The sequence below is a fragment of the Ambystoma mexicanum genome, chromosome 3q, assembly GCF_040938575.1.
Source record: "Ambystoma mexicanum isolate Mex_15411 chromosome 3q, UKY_AmexF1_1, whole genome shotgun sequence".
Classification (NCBI taxonomy): Eukaryota; Metazoa; Chordata; class Amphibia; order Caudata; family Ambystomatidae; genus Ambystoma; species Ambystoma mexicanum.
In genome coordinates this window covers 611,664,806-611,685,131 of record NC_090926.1, presented here as the reverse complement: position 1 = coordinate 611,685,131, position 20,326 = coordinate 611,664,806, and the positions used below count along the sequence as shown (strand labels likewise).

Here is a 20,326-nt window from a genome sequence, read left to right as displayed (position 1 = left end):
TGGACCACGTTGTGAAGTTTTCTCAACAAATGCCGTTTTATTATAATATGAGGTTGGATGAACTCCTCACTATCCCTGCCCTGATGAGGATTTCCCTGTCTAGAATAAACTAAAGGAAACACTCTAACAAAGGATGTCTGTCCCTCACACTTAAACATACAACAAATGGCAGTTCAAAACAATAATGATTGAGTTCATAAAGTAACCAAAGTGTCTCTTCAGAACCTGGGTGAACTCCCCTTCCTAAGGTTTTAAACGTGTTTCTGCTTTACAGCTCAAGAAAAGAACACAAGGAAATCCTGGTTCGCAAAACAAAGTTCCAATATAGTCTGATGTAACTTCAACTTGTCAACAGAAAGTTCCAACACATAGGTTACAAAATTCTTCTTCCTCTTGGAACAGGTTCTTATATCCTCAATAATAAACAACTCGAGGTAATATAACTTTTCTACAACAGCCTGGCATAGATCTTCCTCCAGTACTACTAACAACATTCAATGTCTCTGTCAGGACCACCTTGTAGCACTTCTCCAATTCCACCTGGTCGGCTTCCTTGCCAGGCTTACTATCTCCATTGGTTTGCCATTCGGGTCTACTCCCCTGCCAGAGCAGCGTTTCACAAGTGTTTTTTGTGGTCCGTGTCAACTGACAAGAGGTTACAACAGCTTCACAGCATTCAACAAATCGCAGCTTCAAGACTTTCAACAACTTTTCAGGGAATACAAGATTCACATTGATACTCTTTAATACTTTTTGGCAAATGATATTCCTCATCTTCTGGGATAGGGTCTCTTCCTTCTCCCGGGTTTTGACAAGTTGTGGGTGTCCCAATGTGTACACGATGTTGCATATAATATGGGCACTTAGTTCCAATGTGTATATACCTTGCATAAACCCCCTTCTGCTGTTTGCAATATTTGCTAGATTGTGTTTGCCTTATTTTCTGCTTCTTTTTGGCTTGGGCAAGGCTTATTGACATCAACTCTTAGTAAAGCCATCCCCACAATTTGTTGGCTTTCCACAAACTCCCACTTTCAAGATTACTATAATTTATAATATTAGGTCTTCGATGCTTTTCCCTAGTTAGATATTCAGAAATAACTTGGGAACCACTTTCACTCTTACTTGAGTTTTGCCTCTGCTGTTTTACAACTGTTCGGTATTCAAAACAAACCTGTGGATTACTTTCATTGACACGCGAGTGCTGCTTTGCACTCAGTCTGCTTCCACTCGAGCAGCCCTCACTCGCACGCTTGCTTCTAACGAACAAGAAGGGACAGAGCGCTCTGAGGCCACTGACCATCTGTGAACTCACCAGTTTAGATGTGCGCCTCTGTTCCCCTCGCGTCTCAGAGGACTTCTGCTGCTTTGGCCCTTCACAAATCTGCAAACCTCTTCGGTGAGTCTGCCTTCGGTTACACCACTTCCAATTGGCGCTCCTCCTGCTCTGGAGGCCCTCAGGTGCACGCCAGCCACGAGAGACGGCCTTGAGGCTCAGAGGTGCACGCCAGCTACCCGAAACAGCCTCCTGCTTACTTCCTGCCGTGCAGCCTCTGCAGAATGGGTCACAAGGGGGAAAGCCTTCCTGCTGCATGCTTCCCGCTGCGTGACCTCTGCACTTCAGGTTTCTGGGTGATACAGAACCTCCCAAAACCGGCAGCTGGTATCTGCCATGCAGTGGTCCCGGCCTCCTCTTTTCTCCAACTTCTGTCTGGGCTGCCAACTCGAACTACGTGCCTTCTGCTTCTGACTTCCTCTGCTCTTCACCAGCAAAACCAACTCCTTCTGTATGGCCTGCACCTGAGGGGGGCCTTTTAAGCCTCTGTCTCCCTCAAGTATGAGTCATCTGTACTAATGAACTAACCACTCCTGCAACATTGTGTCACTTCAGCCCTTTTCTTTGTCCGAGTATCTGGGGAATTATGGGACTTGAAGACCATAATAGAACAATTAGGTTTTGCTTATTTCTGTTGTTCTACATTCAAACCCCAATTTGTTCCTTATAACCTTCTTTGAAGGAACTTTATATGAATTTGTCATTTGTCTGGTTTGTGACAGGAACGGCAATTCTTCTACGCTGGTGTTATTCCCAAATTTCCTTTCCCTACACTTAGGGGTATTGGGTTGTTTCTCAGTTTTATAACTCTTTCCAATTCTAGAATGGTTTTGATTCCTCCCAAGGCCTAGGAGTGTATGATTTGAGTTCACCCCTATTTGTATGTGCATCTTGTGAAACAACATTGTTATTACAGTAAGCTATTACATACTTTGGCATTATAGAGTCATCCTCCCTAGAGGAAGACAAATACCCTATCTCATCCCACGGATTCCTCTCACTCCACTGGGCCTTTTCTCCTCCTAGGTGATGCTCCCGCAGAACACCACCCCCAAGGTCAGGATCAGAAAGAATCTGCCTTTCCCTGGCCACCTGGGAGGAGACTTTAGGCAGAGGTTTAGTGAGGGATCCGCAGGATTAATCGCACCAACCTGCCTTTTCCAGGTTCCTGCTTTGATATCATTCAGTATGATAGAACATTCTCAATGCATTTGAAAAGTTAACAATAATAATTTACGGGTTGTATAACACTTTAATCCAAAGTGTTTTACATGGAACATGTTTATATACATGTATTGTTAACCAATTAAAAAGTGGTATTCATTTGATCAACATTGCAAGGCTGAAACGTGCAAAATTGGCCCTGCTGAGATTTAAGCTTGTGATCTGCAGTTTACACACACATTAGAGCAACGCCTGCTTCACTGTTCGTTATTTCCAGTATTAGTTCTTAGGTACATGTTCTGTGAATGTAAATTGTAACTTATGACATTTTGGATGCCCTTAGATAACATTGTCTGGAGAAGATTATCAGATCTGCATTCTGCTGCTTGTATTCTATGGGCTGGATTCCTTGCATGGTACCTGATCATTTATACCGAAAGGAATATAATTCATGAAGAAGAAGGCAGGTGAGATTTTCATTGCAAATAGTCATAGCCTTTCATTAATTTTGCAAATTGTACAGAGCTTCTTTAGTTATGAAATAACTCTACATTTGAACATACTGATCACACTCGAATTCTGTTAAGTGACTCAAATTAGTTGGTTGATGTTTGCCTTCACTGTAATTACTCACAATATCATCTCTCCCTGTCGCCCTGGAGTTAGTCCTCTTCAAGGGTGAGACATGAACGGTACTGTAAATCTGTAAATCCGGAGAAGTGAAGGTGTGGCTGACACTGCACTAAACTTCATCAGTAGTGCCGCTCTCTGGCTCTATATGCTTTGCATGGTTCTTGGCACTCCTCTGAGGCTCTAGAAGGTTTGCCGAGTTCTCGGTGCCCCTTTTGGGCTCTAGAAGCCTTTCAGGATTCAGAGCACCCTTCTCAGCCTCTAGATGCTTCAGAGGGTTCTCATTGCCCCTCTCTACATGTAAACACTTAGCAGGGTTCTCAGCACCCCTCTTATTCACTCGGAGCTGTGCAAAGATCTCATTGCCCCTCTCAGGTGCACTCTGCAGAGGTCTCAGGAGATTCCTGAGGCAGCAGCATCCCCACATGGCAACCAGGCACTGGGAGTCCAAGTTTCTCTATCCAGACCTCGTTATTACCTCCTTTTGCTCCACACAAGAATCACTTTCCTCCCAGCAATCATTCTCTTCTTATAATCTTGTTGAGTAGGGAGCTTCCCTCAGATTTCAGTCACTTTTTGTTGGCCCTGGGTTTTGTAGCACAGCCCCTTTTCCCATCCTGCTCCCGCGCTATGGCTCCTGTGGTGGGACCCTGGGATGTCGGGTGATAGAAACCCACTCAGCCAGCTTTGATTTTGTCACTTACTCTTTTGGTGTGTTTGGTTCAGCTACCATGTGGCGCTGTTAAATTGGTGCAGTGAAAAGGTTGCTGAAACTTCAGTTTTATGGTAACTGGGACTTTTCTTCCTACCGGGAAAGGGTTCAGTCATCATCCCCACCTTTGCATGTATTTCTTTTTTAATTATTGGGTCCCATCCCACACTTCCACCATTGCGGATGCTGGCAGGGTATTACATGCTGCACCCATCTTACTGTTGAACCTTTGACTTTCACCACCTTTTTGTTTTATTTTGTGGCCCCTTTCCAAAGCTATTTTTCCACTAGGGTATGCAATCCTCTTGTACTGTATTGATATACTTGAGGTATTTAACTGCCATATTTACCTCCCCTCCTTCAGATTATACAGATTTAAGTGATAGTATTTCTCTTAATCAAAATCTGGTGCAGTCATTAGACAACCTTGTTTTTCTCTAATGTTTTAGATCCACCTTCATCTTTTATTACATATGGCCCGCTAGTTGGGACTCCATATGTCATACAAGCTGCACAGTATGATGGTAACACAACTTGCTTAATTTTGGCTGATTATGCGTCTCCCTGTGCACGCATACTTATTTAGTTATTTACTTATATAGCGCACAAAGCCCAGAGACATCTGGGTGCTTAATTTAAGAATTCGGTTACAGTAAGTGCTCGCAAACAGCAAATTACAATAGCTACAGCACTAGACGTGCAGAATATATGTTCTTGGAAGAGCTCACCTCTTGTTGCGGGGAACTACATCAAAATACATATATGGACGTGATTAATGTGGTTAATAAATAGGTGCAGATTAACAGGCCGATTCATGGAATAATTAGTGCGGCGCAAGTGGCCAAAAACGTGCGATTCGCAGTGGAATAGCGAAAATCGCAGTGGAATAGCGAAAATCGCACGAAAAGCAGCACACATCGATTCATGGAAGGCCGTGCGCGAGAAAACCATCGGACGTGCGATAAGAAAGTGCGCGGCGCACGTTGGCGCACAGGCCATCTAACGGCATGCGCCAGGTCACAGCGAAAATCGCACAGTCCACAGCGAAAATCGCACATAGCGCGGCGCACGCAACAAAAGTAGGCGGAATACGGGGCGTAACACTCGGAATGGGGAACAACTTGCCAAAATGTGGGCGTCACGGGGGAAGCACAGGGTAAAAGTGCGCAGAACGCCCACACGCTCGCCTACAACACGTATTCATGGAAAAGAATAGGTCAAAAAAGCGCACGCTCAAACCAGCGCACAGGCACAAACACGACCGCCACAAGAAAGCAGGCGGTAGCGTCTCAGCGGCTGTAAGAAATGTGCGCCAAAAGGTGCGCCAACAAATAGCACCCATATACTGCCATGATGAATGTCCTATACTGTGGCCCTCCAGGACAAATGAGGTGCAAAGGGGTACCCACAAACACGGACACGCTGACAAAAAATACGTGTGCGCGGGAAGTCTCACACGCGATTTGGCCGGGTACGTGGATTTCAGGGGTGCGCAGGAAGGTCCACACGCGATTACAGCAGGGTACGTGCATTTCAGGGGTGCGCGGGAATTTCCACACGCGAATAGCCTGGCCGCGTGTATTTCAGGGGTGCGCGGGAAGTCCCACACGCGATTACAGCAGGGTACGTGTATTTCAGGGGTGCGCGGGAAGTTCCACACGCGAATAGCCTGGCCGCGTGTATTTCAGGGGTGCGCTGGAAGTCCCACACGCGATTACAGCAGGGTACGTGTATTTCAGGGGTGCGCGGGAAGTTCCACACGCGAATAGCCTGGGCGCGTGTATTTCAGGGGTGCGCGGGAATTTCCACACGCGAATAGGCTGGGCGCGTGTATTACAGGGGTGCGCGGGAAGTCCCACACGCAATTACAGCAGGGTACGTGTATTTCAGGGGTGCGCGGGAATTTCCACACGCGAATAGCCTGGGCGCGTGTATTTCAGGGGTGCGCGGGAATTATCACACGCGATTTGGCTTGGTACGTGTATTACAGGGGTGCGCGGGAAGTTCCACACGCGAATAGCCTGGCCGCGTGTATTTCAGGGGTGCGCGGGAAGTCCCACACGCGATTACAGCAGGGTACGTGTATTTCAGGGGTGCGCGGGAAGTTCCACACGCGAATAGCCTGGCCGCGTGTATTTCAGGGGTGCGCGGGAAGTTCCACACGCGAATAGGCTGGGCGCGTGTATTTGAGGGGTGCGCGGGAAGTTCCACACGCGAATAGCCTGGGCGCGTGTATTTCAGGGGTGCGCGGGAATTTCCACACGCGAATAGGCTGGGCGCGTGTATTACAGGGGTGCGCGGGAAGTCCCACACGCGAATACAGCAGGGTACGTGTATTTCAGGGGTGCGCGGGAATTTCCACACGCGAATAGCCTGGGCGCGTGTATTTCAGGGGTACGCGGGAATTATCACACGCGATTTGGCTTGGTACGTGTATTACAGGGGTGCGTGCGAAGTTACACACGCGATTAGGCTGGGTGGGTCCTGTCACCCTCGACGGCCCCTGCAGGCAGCCCACAAAACAGGGGACTACCCTGCACACCTGCTCATGTCTCCCACCACCCCCACCCCCCCAGTCACCAGGGGTAGCCTCCACCAGGCCCCCACTCATGTCTCCCACCACCCCCACCCCCCCAGTCACCAGGGGCACCCTCCACCAGGCCCCCAACCATGTCTCCCACCACCCCCACCCCCCACCATCCAGGGGCACCCTCCACCAGGCCCCCAACCATGTCTCCCACCACCCCCACCCCCCACCATCCAGGGGCACCCTCCACCAGGCCCCCACTCATGTCTCCCACCACCCCCACCCCCCACCATCTAGTGGGCAGCCTCCACCAGGCCCCCACCCATGTCTCCCACCACCCCCACCCCCCAGCAGTGCAGGGGCAGCCTCCACCAGGCCCCCACTCATGTCCCCTATCACCCCCACCCCCCCGCCACCAGGGGCACCCTCCACCAGGCCCCCACTCATGTCACCCACCACCCCCACCCCCCCAGTCACCAGGGGCACCCTCCACCAGGCCCCCACTCATGTCTCCCACCACCCCCACCCCCCAGCAGTGCAGGGGCAGCCTCCACCAGGCCCCCACTCATGTCTCCCACCACCCCCACCCCCCACCATCCAGGGGCAGCCTCCACCAGGCCCCCACTCATGTCTCCCACCACCCCCACCCCCCAGCAGTGCAGGGGCAGCCTCCACCAGGCCCCCACTCATGTCTCCCACCCCCCCAGCCCCCACCATCCAGGGGCACCCTCCACCAGGCCCCCACTCATGTCTCCCACCACCCCCACCCCCCAGCAGTGCAGGGGCAGCCTCCACCAGGCCCCCACCCATGTCTCCCACCACCCCCACCCCCCAGCAGTGCAGGGGCACCCTCCACCAGGCCCCCACTCATGTCTCCCACCACCCCCACCCCCCAGCAGTGCAGGGGCACCCTCCACCAGGCCCCCAACCATGTCTCCCACCACCCCCACCCCCCACCATCCAGGGGCACCCTCCACCAGGCCCCCAACCATGTCTCCCACCACCCCCACCCCCCACCATCCAGGGGCACCCTCCACCAGGCCCCCACTCATGTCTCCCACCACCCCCACCCCCCACCATCCAGGGGCAGCCTCCACCAGGCCCCCACCCATGTCTCCCACCACCCCCACCCCCCAGCAGTGCAGGGGCAGCCTCCACCAGGCCCCCACTCATGTCCCCTATCACCCCCACCCCCCCGCCACCAGGGGCACCCTCCACCAGGCCCCCACTCATGTCACCCACCACCCCCACCCCCCCAGTCACCAGGGGCACCCTCCACCAGGCCCCCACTCATGTCTCCCACCACCCCCACCCCCCAGCAGTGCAGGGGCAGCCTCCACCAGGCCCCCACTCATGTCTCCCACCACCCCCACCCCCCAGCAGTGCAGGGGCAGCCTCCACCAGGCCCCCACTCATGTCTCCCACCACCCCCACCCCCCAGCAGTGCAGGGGCACCCTCCACCAGGCCCCCACTCATGTCTCCCACCACCCCCACCCCCCCAGTCACCAGGGGCACCCTCCACCAGGCCCCCACTCATGTCTCCCACCACCCCCACCCCCCACCATCCAGGGGCACCCTCCACCAGGCCCCCACTCATGTCACCCACCACCCCCACCCCCGCAGTCACCAGGGGCACCCTCCACCAGGCCCCCACTCATGTCCCCTATCACCCCCACCCCCCAGCAGTGCAGGGGCAGCCTCCACCAGGCCCCCACCCATGTCTCACACCACCCCCACCCTCCCGCCACCAGGGGCAGCCTCCACCAGGCCCCCACCCATGCCTCCCACCACCCCCACCCCCCAGCAGTGCAGGGGCAGCCTCCACCAGGCCCCCACCCATGTCCCCTATCACCCCCACCCCCCAGCAGTGCAGGGGCAGCCTCCACCAGGCCCCCACTCATGTCTCCCACCACCCCCACCATCCAGGGGCACCCTCCACCAGGCCCCCACTCATGTCACCCACCACCCCCACCCCCCCAGTCACCAGGGGCACCCTCCACCAGGCCCCCACTCATGTCCCCTATCACCCCCACCATCCAGGGGCACCCTCCACCAGGCCCCCACTCATGTCTCCCACCACCCCCACCCCCCAGCAGTGCAGGGGCAGCCTCCACCAGGCCCCCACTCATGTCTCCCACCACCCCCAGCCCCCACCATCCAGGGGCACCCTCCACCAGGCCCCCACTCATGTCTCCCACCACCCCCACCCCCCCGCCACCAGGGGCACCCTCCACCAGGCCCCCACTCATGTCTCCCACCACCCCCACCCCCCACCATCCAGGGGCAGCCTCCACCAGGCCCCCACCCATGTCTCCCACCACCCCCACCCCCCACCATCCAGGGGCAGCCTCCACCAGGCCCCCACTCATGTCCCCTATCACCCCCACCCCCCCGCCACCAGGGGCACCCTCCACCAGGCCCCCACTCATGTCACCCACCACCCCCACCCCCCCAGTCACCAGGGGCACCCTCCACCAGGCCCCCACTCATGTCTCCCACCACCCCCACCCCCCAGCAGTGCAGGGGCAGCCTCCACCAGGCCCCCACTCATGTCTCCCACCACCCCCAGCCCCCACCATCCAGGGGCACCCTCCACCAGGCCCCCACTCATGTCTCCCACCACCCCCACCCCCCACCATCCAGGGGCAGCCTCCACCAGGCCCCCACTCATGTCTCACACCACCCCCACCCTCCCGCCACCAGGGGCAGCCTCCACCAGGCCCCCACCCATGCCTCCCACCACCCCCACCCCCCAGCAGTGCAGGGGCAGCCTCCACCAGGCCCCCACCCATGTCCCCTATCACCCCCACCCCCCAGCAGTGCAGGGGCAGCCTCCACCAGGCCCCCACTCATGTCACCCACCACCCCCACCCCCCCAGTCACCAGGGGCACCCTCCACCAGGCCCCCACTCATGTCCCCTATCACCCCCACCCCCCACCATCCAGGGGCACCCTCCACCAGGCCCCCACTCATGTCACCCACCACCCCCACCCCCCCAGTCACCAGGGGCACCCTCCACCAGGCCCCCACTCATGTCTCCCACCACCCCCACCCTCCCGCCACCAGGGGCACCCTCCACCAGGCCCCCACTCATGTCTCCCACCACCCCCACCCCCCAGCACTGTGGGGAACCTGCCAGCAGGCCCCCACACATGTCCCCCTGGCCCCAGGTCCTGACGATACACAATCATGGCAGTAATGGCCAGCATACCCAGCACAAACACCCAGGCAAGGATTGCATCCACCCACATAGTGAATGCAATCACATGACACAACCCCAATGCCAAGTATGCAAAAGAACACATGTCGGTCACACACACATACACAATGGGTGCAAGTGAATGTCAAAACCCATATCATGACATGTAACAAACCAATGAGAAAATAACACAAGTGTAAGAAAATATAAAAAATGTATTAAATACCAAAAATAAATGAACTTTTCAAACATACAACGATGTGGCTAAGTAAATAAAAGGTCCATGTCCGAGAACAAAAGTGATAAACAAAAAAACTAAGGAATAAAAAATTAAAATGAATTTGTCCAAAGCAATATCATGTCATAGGAAATTAATGAAAAACCATTACGTCATGGTGAAAACAATAACAAATTAAAAAAATGTATCTCCCAAAAAAACAAACTATATACAGGAATGTTCCAGGGTCCATGAGCCCAACACCAAAAATGAAACCTACCACTAACTAATGAAAAATATATGTACAAAAAAGTGGCCATTGTCCGAGCGGTCCAAAATAATAAAAATAAATAAAGGAAACCTAGCACTAACTAACTAAATAACTATATACAAAGGCAGCGGGCAAGTCCTGCGGCTCACTTGGTGATGTTGCTGGCCAGGGCATCATCGAACTCCATGTCGATGTCCTGGAGGCGGGACTCTGTCCTGGCCCCGAGGTCTCGCAGGGACAACCCCATGTCCACCTCAAACTCCCTGCGAGCTTCCTCGAGGCACTCAGCCCGCCTCAATGCCCGACGCATGGAGAACTCCGCCCTGACCATGGCGAGCCGCTCCTCTTCCGCCCGCTGCCGCTCCGCACCTATCCGCTGGCCAAACTCCTTCCACACGGAACACACCACCATCCCAGGGTTGCCCTGCCCTCCGGCCGATGCCTGCCCCTCTGATCTTGATGGCCCCGAGCCATGATGCCTCCCACGTCGAGCCCGCTGCTGCCTCCGACGCCACTGCCTCTGCCAGCACGACGGCATCCAGGCTGATGGAAACCACCGACGCCGTCGTGCACGTGCCCTGCCCGATGATGCCGTCACATCTTCCATCTGCTGGGGTCCACTTGCTGTGTTGTCCACCCCTGCTGGACCTCCGACTCCCAACTGTGGCAGGGATGGGATCCCCACCGAGCTGGCTGCATTGGTCGGGGCAGGTCCACAGGGGGCCCTGGTGGCATCTGGGCCGGAAGACGGCAAGGAGAACGACTGGTGGATAGCCTGCACAGAGGAGGAGAGGGCCGTCAGATTGGCCAACACATGCAGGAAACCCCCGAACATGGCCGATCCCAATTGGGCCACGTCGGCACGGTGCACTTCGTGATGACGTGCGTGCTCCTCCCGGGAAGCACGCACGTCATCACGAATCACAGCCGTGCGCATCGCGACCCCAATCAGGACCTTCTCCACGTGGCCAGGGGTTACCACGTCCGCAGGTGGAGGGGAGTCAGGTGACATGGACATCCCCTCTACCTGCGGACGGGCCTGGGACGGGGCATCCCTGCTGGTGCATGGTGGTGCACTCACAGGGTCAGGGACAGTGACATGCACAGGCCCCTCCACGGTGACCTGTGCTGCCTCCTGCCCCTGGCCCTGGACTGCACCACTTGCACCAGCAGGGATGCCCCCACCAGGCCCCATGTGTGCACCAGTGTCGGCCTCCTCCTCCTCTGTGCAAACCACCAACCTGGATGGCTCCTCACCGTCTCCCGCCGTAGCAGGCCCCTGTGGGGGCTCACCCACCCCTTCCGCTGCAGCCGTGGGGGCATCCCCGCCGCCTTGCTCCACAGCGCCGTCTCCGCCCTCTTCTTCACTAGCCGCTGCGTAGAGGGAGACAAAGGACACAAGCATCAGGCTACTGTACAATGGTCCCCTAGACAGGAAGCAATAGCAGATGAGCACCACTGTCAAAGTACACTTCCATCATGTCCCTCCACAACACATGGGTCAGTCCGGGCAAAACACACACAGTAACAGGCATGGTGCATGCCATGGACATTTCCATGCATGTCCAATGGACTCTAGAAACATTCAATGATATGTAACTCACATGCATCATGGCTCATGCATATCACATGCACACACTTCACCTCAGTCACATCCATATGGCCCCAAACACACCGAACACAGGCGAAACAAGGGTAAGTTGGGTGCGTCACTGAATCTGTGCATTGTCACACACATGTGTCATGCATCCATGGCATGCACAAGTCACAGACACGCAGGTCAGGCACACAGACATGGCTACCATATATGTACCTGGCATCAGCACCCATCCTTCACCCCCATCCATGTCCAGGTACAGAGACTGGCATGCTCTCATGTCCAAAATCTGCATAGGGCTCCCCATGCTGCATTTCAACACATGCAACAACCATGTGGGTCACACATCACTGGTCGCACATGCATTACCATGATGTCCCTGCACACATACATGCATACATGGCCCGACATGGCAACCCCAGAGGCAGGTGTGGGTGGGCAACTGGGTCCTGGGGCTGGGCTGTGGAGCGATGTAATCCCAGTTGGGAGTCTTCAGTTCCAGCAGGGGTGGACACAGCAACTGGACCCCTGCAGATGGCTGATGTGCAGGCACCAAATGGCAGGGCACGGTGGCAGCAGGCAGGCAGGCAGCAGCAGATAGCACGTGGGAGGCTGCTCGGGGCACTGGGGGGCAGTAACTCGGCCTTCTGGGCAGGAGCGTGGTGTTCCGTGTGTTTTCGGGTGGCCAGCTTGATACGGAGTGATTTGGCACGTGAAAATCCTAGCGCGTAAGCGCGTCAGCACGCATACGCGATTCTATTGGACCAGAGGCCCTCAGCGCGTAAGCGCGTCTGACGTGACCCGCACGGGCGTTCCCCACTCAGCACGTGATGACGGAACACACGTGGAAATACTGCACGTCAGAGTGTCATCGCGTGATTGGCCTATGTACGTGTATTTCATTGCGTGTAATTGGACAAAAGTGCGCGTACACGCGATTGGCCTATGTACGTGTATTTCAGGGGTGCGCGGGCACTTACACACGCAAGTACGTCAGCGCACCTGTATGGCTGCTGCGTGGGAATTTCCACACGCTATTGGAGTGGGAACTAGATTCCAGGGGTGCGCGGGTCACACGCTCGCCTAGAACACGCGCAAAGCATTAATTTGCGCACTTTTCAAATAACAAGCCAGATGCCAGGATGAACATACCGTTCCTAGCAGCAGTGGCAGTGGGCTACCAAAGGAGGAGGAGGAGGAGAGTCAGGGCCAGAATATTCACACCCAGAACCAGCCTTTTCGGGATGCCTGATGACCAGGTGTATGGAAGGTACAGGTTTCCACCACACATAATACTGGACCTGTTGAGTGAGTGGGAGGATGACCTCACATCACCCACCCTGTGCTCTCAAGCACTCAGCCCCCTGGAGAAGGTCCTCAATGTACTGCACTTCTTAGCCACTGGATCATTTCAGCGGACAAGTGCCATAGTGGGTGGGGTGTCACAGGCCACCCAGTCACGCTGCCTACACCAGGTCTTGGACATCATCACTGCACGCCCATCAGTCCGCAGGCACATATACCTGCCCAGAACACCTGCTGAAAGGCATGCTGCCGCCCTGGGTTTTTACGGAGTGGCACGATTCCCCAAAGTGCTAGGTGCCATCGACTGCACCCATGTGGCTCTACGTCCCCCCAGGGCATCAGAGCACATCTATAGGAACCGCAAGCACTGGCATTCCATCAACGTGCAGGTAGTATGTAATGCCAAGGGAATCATCACCTCAGTATATGCCAACTATCCCGGGTCCACCTACGACAGCTTCATTTACCGAATGTCCACCCTATGCCGGGACATAGATGCTGGGCGGCATGGCGATACATGGCTGCTTGGTGAGTATGTATGCCACTGCACATGCATGCATGTTGGATACTGAGCAAGGTCACAACCCCACCAATGATACCAATCACCACCTCCACAGGGGACAGTGCCTACCCTCTCAGCCCCCACATGATGACGCCAATTCGGAACCCCACCACGCCACCCCAGGTAAGATATAACACAGCCCACATTACAACCAGGGGCATAGTGGAGCGCACATTCGGAGTGCTAAAGTCACGCTTTCGCTCCCTTGACCGTTCTGGCGGGCAGCTGTTATACGCTCCCCCAGTAGTGTGCAGGATCATAGTGGCAGCATGTGTCCTGCACAACGTTGCAACACGCCGGGGCCTGGCCGTGGACATGATGGTGGCCCCACATCCCCAACCACATGCACAGCCGCTGCGCATGGGAGGGGAAAGGGCACGGGGGGAGGCAGCCCGTACACAGCTAGTGGCTAATTACTTCACATAGAAATCACACCCCTGTGGAGTGCACACTGCCCTGGCACATTCCATCTGACAATCAATGATGACTCAACCTGACACTGATCCTGAATGTCTGGAGAATGAACCGGGAATACCATGTCAGCCTGAGATTGTTCACCTGGAAGTGTCACAATGTGTGCATCCCTACCCACACAGACACCACCAATGCAGTTTTGTGAAGTTACACATTGAAGCAGCTAAAATGAATACCCACTTGCAAAATGCAACAAGAGGACAGTGCCATGTCAGCCAACCCAACCCCAACCCCAGCACCGCCACACGACACACCGTGCCATGTCATGCTAATTGCAGGTAAACAAAGTAATCCCCACAACATGACATCAGTCTCACTATGGACAGTGGCACTATTAGAAACCTGCAACACCTGAAATGCTCACAGCAATGCCGGACCAACAACATACTTGAGCACGTAGTACCATTAACATGACATCACAAATGTTACATATTAGTAGTCTCACCACCTGGAAATGCCTGCACTCCCACCACTACCAACTGTGCAGTGTTGTCGCCATGTAGAGTTGTAGGTGCACTGCTGCCAACATGGTCCCCATCTCCAGACTAGAGGTCCTTGTGTGGACATGAGGAAGGGACCTGCAAATTGGGAGGTAGACACAGAAGAAGAGTTACACATCAATGCAACATGCAGTGTACAACACAACAGCAATATGCACTATGAATGTATACACAGTATTGACTACAGACTGGCCACACAGCTCATGGGAGTCCAACGTCACTGTGTAATTCACTGTCACTTGGGCACACCCTTTGCAAGCCCATGGAAACGGGAAGCAGGAGGGGTGTGTGTGACTCAAACCCAAGCATCTGAACCAAATACATTACAAGCCTGCATGTGCCCAGCCACAATGCAGCGTATGCCCACAGGAACCACGGAAGCCAACAGATCGAAGCCAACAGATCGTCCCAAAAAAATTGGGAATAAAAGAAATCAAAATAAAAATAAGAAACAATCAAAAATGGCCATTGATGGGCCCGGGGGGGTTGGGGAGGCCACCCAGGAGGTCCGAGGACAGGATGCACACCAGAACCCACCTGCGTGGATCCTGGGAAGATAAAACACCTCCATGGGCTCATGGCCCACACGGCTACCCTATTGTGGGAGTATCACTGCTGTCGCTATTATCACCCTGTGCAGCTGCATCCGGAGGTGGTTGCACTATGGGAGGCAGCCCACGCAAGGCCCTAGTCTGCTCCTCCATGGCTGCAAGCATGCGGGTGTGGTAGGTCTGGTTCTGGAGGATGAGTGTGCGGAGGTCCCCATGCAACAACTCACGGGATGCCCGGACCTCCGCCCTCGTTGCCTGCATCTCAGCTGAGAGCGTACGGGTGAGACGCTCCAGCTGCTGTTCTGTCCTTTGGTGTGTTGAAGCCTCAAGCTCAACAAGAGTCGTCCTGAGGTGAAGGAGCTCCTGCCTCAGGGCTTCCCTGTGGCCCTGGGACTCAATGGAGATGGCCTCCTGCAGAGTCGCCAGTGCCGCCCGCCTGTCCCTGTTGGACCCCAACATGTCCTCCCTGTGTGACTGGCAGATGGAGTCGGTTGCCTGCTCTAGTCGCTCCATCAGCCTTTCTGGGGGGACAATGGAAGTGGCCACCCTATCCATGGCCTGAGCCATCATCTCGGATGATGCAGCCTGTTGGGTAGCCATACCGTAAATGGATTGCTCCCATGCGGTATTGCCGGGTGGCGTACGGCCACCACGTCGGCGGGCACCACACCTGTCTGGGGCAAGGCGAACTGCGCCTTGCTGTGCCGGCACTGCCTGAGGCTGCAGGACTGCATTCCCCCTCTGATCTGCTGGCCCAGGAACAGGATCAGATGTCGCGGAGTGTGACCCTGCATCCGTAACCACCGAAGGCGTAGCTGCCAACACTGACATCCCCATGGAGGGTACTGACCCTGGTGCAGGTGGGTGAGACAGAACAGAATCCCTCCCTGGAACACTCACCTGCGACGGCACGTAGGTCTCATCCGAATCAACACCTGAGTACAGCTCGGGGGAGGTGCAGCCAGAGACACCCCTTGAGAGCACGACCTGCAGCACTTGTGGGTTCTCCCCCACCACCACACCACGTCCCTCACTGGTGGTTGGTCGGCCCTGGGACACCTCCTGGGTCTGCACCATCTCCACAACCCCAGCAGTATCAGGTGCGTCTTCCCCTGCAAAGACATGAAAACAAAGAAATGGAAACAGGCATTAGCACCATGGCACACATTGAGGGCTGAGAAGCAAGAGAACCAGTACTTGGTTGACACATGTCCCACATGACTAAAACCCTCCCATGCATGCACCCTCACTGCGTATGAAGTGCAGGCAAATGGCACACACTGATGACACCAAGATGGAAGATGAACACATTTTCTGCATGCTGCCTGGCAGTGGCATCACACATTGGCCTGTGATTGGCAGGTGAAACACACATGCCATCACACAGATGGCATGTACCATTGCTATTGAGTGAAGATGGAGAGGAGGGCAGCACCTATTCATTCAGTCCAGTTCCCGCATGTAATTGCTTTTCTAATTCTTACAGGTCAGATTTTTCACCTGGAGCTGCCAGTCTGAAATGGTCAAATTGCACAGGGACATGTGTGTACAAATGATATCCAGGTAACAAAGTCACTCCACTTTACCATACCCATGTCAGACATGTGACTAGTGGACAGCGACATGCCTAGTGAAAGTGGTGGAATGCAAACAAACTGACTGAATGAACAGTGAAAAAGAAGCAAATATGTTGTGTCAAGGTGACACTTCAAGGGCAACTGGCGTGCAGTTGTGCTAGATGTCTACTGTTGGCAGAAGGGATACTGCTATGGCCAAATGCAGCTGCGCAGGAAGGATTGCATGAAGCACATGGCTGACCCATACGACTCAGGCACACACACTCTCACCTGGCACCCGAACAGAAGCCCTCACACACACACCATGCACATGGATGACACACACATGCATGTGCACTCACCGGACAATGCCTCGTAATCAGCCAGATCTCCCACGCCTTGGATATGTTCCTCCGTGACGTAGGTCCCAGCGACTGACTCATGTGGAGTGAGTTCCATGTCTACTACTGGAGACCCACCTCCAGTCACTAGAGTTGCGGCATGACTTGAGGCCAGCTTACTCTTTGCCCTGCGCTTTAGGTCATTCCAGCGCTTATAGCAATCATTGGCTGTGCGCCTCACGATTCCAAGGGCACTTACGATGTCCGCAACGGTCTGCCAGTGTGCCTGGCGTTGTGCAGGTGTGGTCTTGGATCCTGCAACAATGACCATCTCGTTGTCATGTCCGGACACATACTCGACAAGTGCATTCAGTTCGTCATCCGTGAAGATGGGCTTCCTGGACGGGCCGGACTGTGTAGCTGTGTCTGGGGCATCAGCCTGTGCCGGACGAGCACTCTTCCTCTTCCGCTTGGAAGGTGGTGGTGATCCTGAGTGTCCTGCGCCGCTCTGGACACTAGGGGCAGGAGCCCTGGTGGACTCTGTATCAGGAGTGTGGGATTGCACACTCAGCATGGGAGTTGGTGCAGGCATTGGCTCTAGTGTGATGGTGTCAGGGGGAATGTCAGCAGCATGGACTAGGACCGACACTGTCCTGGCTGGGTGTGTGAGGGCTGGGGTGGATGGAGCTGCAGCTGCCCCTGCAGCCTCTCCGCCCTGCCTCCTTGGTGCAGCAGATGACCTTGCTGCCCCAGATCCACGTGGCATGATGGCATCAACGTGCACCAGCGCACGTGTCGTAGCCCTGCTGACCTGGAAGTCAGCCATGGAGTCAGCCAGGTCTGGTGCCACAATGGGCTGGTCCAACAAGGGCTGAGCATGGATGGTGTCAGCCACTTCAGCCTCAACGGGAGGGGGGGAGGGGGGGAGGGGGGGGATGATGGGTGCCCTTGACTGGTCCTCCACACATGGGGGGAAAGGCTCACCCTGCAAGTTACGACCACGTCCCCTACCGGATCCACCACGGCCACCACTTGTGGCTCTTCCACCTTTGCCACCCTTACGGAATCCTCGCCTCCCAGCCATGGCACTGATATTAATGTGCGTATGGGAGTGGCTGTAGACAATTGTCCTGGGCAATTGGGGGTCAAAGGGGTTGGGTACCAGATGGTAATTGTACCCTAGTGCTCTAGCACGGCTGATTGTAACCCCTGGGGAAAGATGACGGGTCACGCAACGCACAGGAGGCCCAAAAAAGGGAGATGACGTGCACGCAACCCCTCCTAGACCACGTGTGCAGAAAGAAAAACCTGCACTACGCTGTGGCACCCAGTAACACAAGAATGAACGTATGCGTGTCACACGCAGCCTAGAATGACCTCTGAAGGGGTAGGCTACACACGGGGCAAGCACAGAAGTTGGATACGTGCGTGACTCACCGTCTGCCAGGTAAAAGAGCGTGAAAAATGAGCGCGTTTGGCTGGCTAAACCCCCGCCAAAAGAAGATGTGTACGCTGTCTGAGAAGACAGGACAACAGTAGAAGGGGACACTGTTTGAGGGAACAGGCCCAGGTAAACCAGTACAAGAGGAAAAATAGAGAAAAAGCTGTCAGAGGTAACAGGGAGTACGAACTGGAAACGCCGTGAAGTAAATCGCGTGTGAAACGACAAGAAGTACAGAATTCACCCACTCGCTCTCCACGAAAAGCACGTACAAGGAAATGGTGTTCTACATGTACCTTATATACAGGCCCACACGTACAGCGTCACTTACGCGGCGTGTACGTTCACCAATCATACGCTTTGTCACTCCTGCGTGTAGATCCATTTTCACCAATCACACGCTTTGTCACTTCTGCGTGTAGATCCATTTTCACCAATCACACGCTTTGTCACTTCTGCGTGTAGATCCATTTTCACCAATCACACGCTTTGTCACTTCTGCGTGTAGATCCATTTTCACCAATCACACGCTTTGACACTGGGACGTGTCACGCAACAATTTCCTGCACGTGCAGGTGACTATAGGCGCGCATATGCTGTTGACGGGTTTACGCGCTAAGGGCCTTTGCTGACGTGTGGGATTTCACTCCCTATCAGGCTGTCCACGCGTTCACACACGAGAGACCACGCTCCTGGCCAGGAGGCCAAATTACTGCCCCCCAGAGCCCTGAGCACGCTCCCACCTGCCATCTGCTGCTGCCTGACTGCCTGCTGGCCACGTGCCCCACAGTGCTGGTGGGTGGGGGTGTTGGGAGACATGGGTGGGGGCCTGGTGGAGGGTGCCCCTGCACTGGTGGGGGTGGTGGGAGACATGGGTGGGGGCCTGTTGGAGGCTGCCCCTGCACTGCTGGGGGGTGGGGGTGGTGGGAGACATGAGTGGGGGCCTGGTGGAGGGTGCCCCTGGATGGTGGGGGCTGGGGGTGGTGGGAGACATGAGTGGGGGCCTGGTGGAGGCTGCCCCTGGTGGCGGGGGGGGGGGCTGGGGGTGGTGGGAGACATGGGTGGGGGCCTGGTGGAGGCTGCCCCTGCACTGCTGGGGGGTGGGGGTGGTGGGTGACATGAGTGGGGGCCTGGTGGAGGGTGCCCCTGGTGGCGGGGGGGTGGGGGTGGTGGGAGACATGGGTGGGGGCCTGGTGGAGGCTGCCCCTGCACTGCTGGGGGTTGGGGGTGGTGGGAGGCATGGGTGGGGGCCTGGTGGAGGCTGCCCCTGCACTGCTGGGGGTTGGGGGTGGTGGGAGGCATGGGTGGGGGCCTGGTGGAGGCTGCCCCTGGTGGCGGGAGGGTGGGGGTGGTGGGAGACATGGGTGGGGGCCTGGTGGAGGCTGCCCCTGCACTGCTGGGGGTTGGGGGTGGTGGGAGGCATGGGTGGGGGCCTGGTGGAGGCTGCCCCTGGTGGCGGGAGGGTGGGGTTGGTGGGAGACATGAGTGGGGGCCTGGTGGAGGCTGCCCCTGGTGGCGGGGGGGTGGGGGTGGTGGGGGGCATGGGTGGGGGCCTGGTGGAGGCTGCCCCTGCACTGCTGGGGGTTGGGGGTGGTGGGAGGCATGGGTGGGGGCCTGGTGGAGGCTGCCCCTGGTGGCGGGAGGGTGGGGGTGGTGGGAGACATGAGTGGGGGCCTGGTGGAAGGTGCCCCTGGATGGTGGGGGCTGGGGGTGGTGGGAGACATGAGTGGGGGCCTGGTGGAGGCTGCCCCTGCACTGCTGGGGGTTGGGGGTGGTGGGAGGCATGGGTGGGGGCCTGGTGGAGGCTGCCCCTGCACTGCTGGGGGTTGGGGGTGGTGGGAGGCATGGGTGGGGGCCTGGTGGAGGCTGCCCCTGGTTGCGGGAGGGTGGGGGTGGTGGGAGACATGAGTGGGGGCCTGGTGGAGGCTGCCCCTGCACTGC

The 20,326-nt window shown here is 56.0% G+C and overlaps 1 protein-coding gene across 3 annotated transcripts in view; it reads left to right on the top strand.

Moving 5' to 3' along the window:
- Window positions 1–20,326, top strand: part of TMEM220 (transmembrane protein 220) — a 371,482-nt gene that overhangs the window by 214,259 nt on the left and 136,897 nt on the right. For all 3 annotated transcript variants that reach the window (XM_069654507.1, XM_069654506.1, XM_069654505.1), the window contains one exon: window positions 2,844–2,967. In XM_069654507.1, coding sequence (XP_069510608.1) covers window positions 2,844–2,967 — 124 coding nt within the window. The remainder of the gene's footprint in view (window positions 1–2,843; window positions 2,968–20,326) is intronic.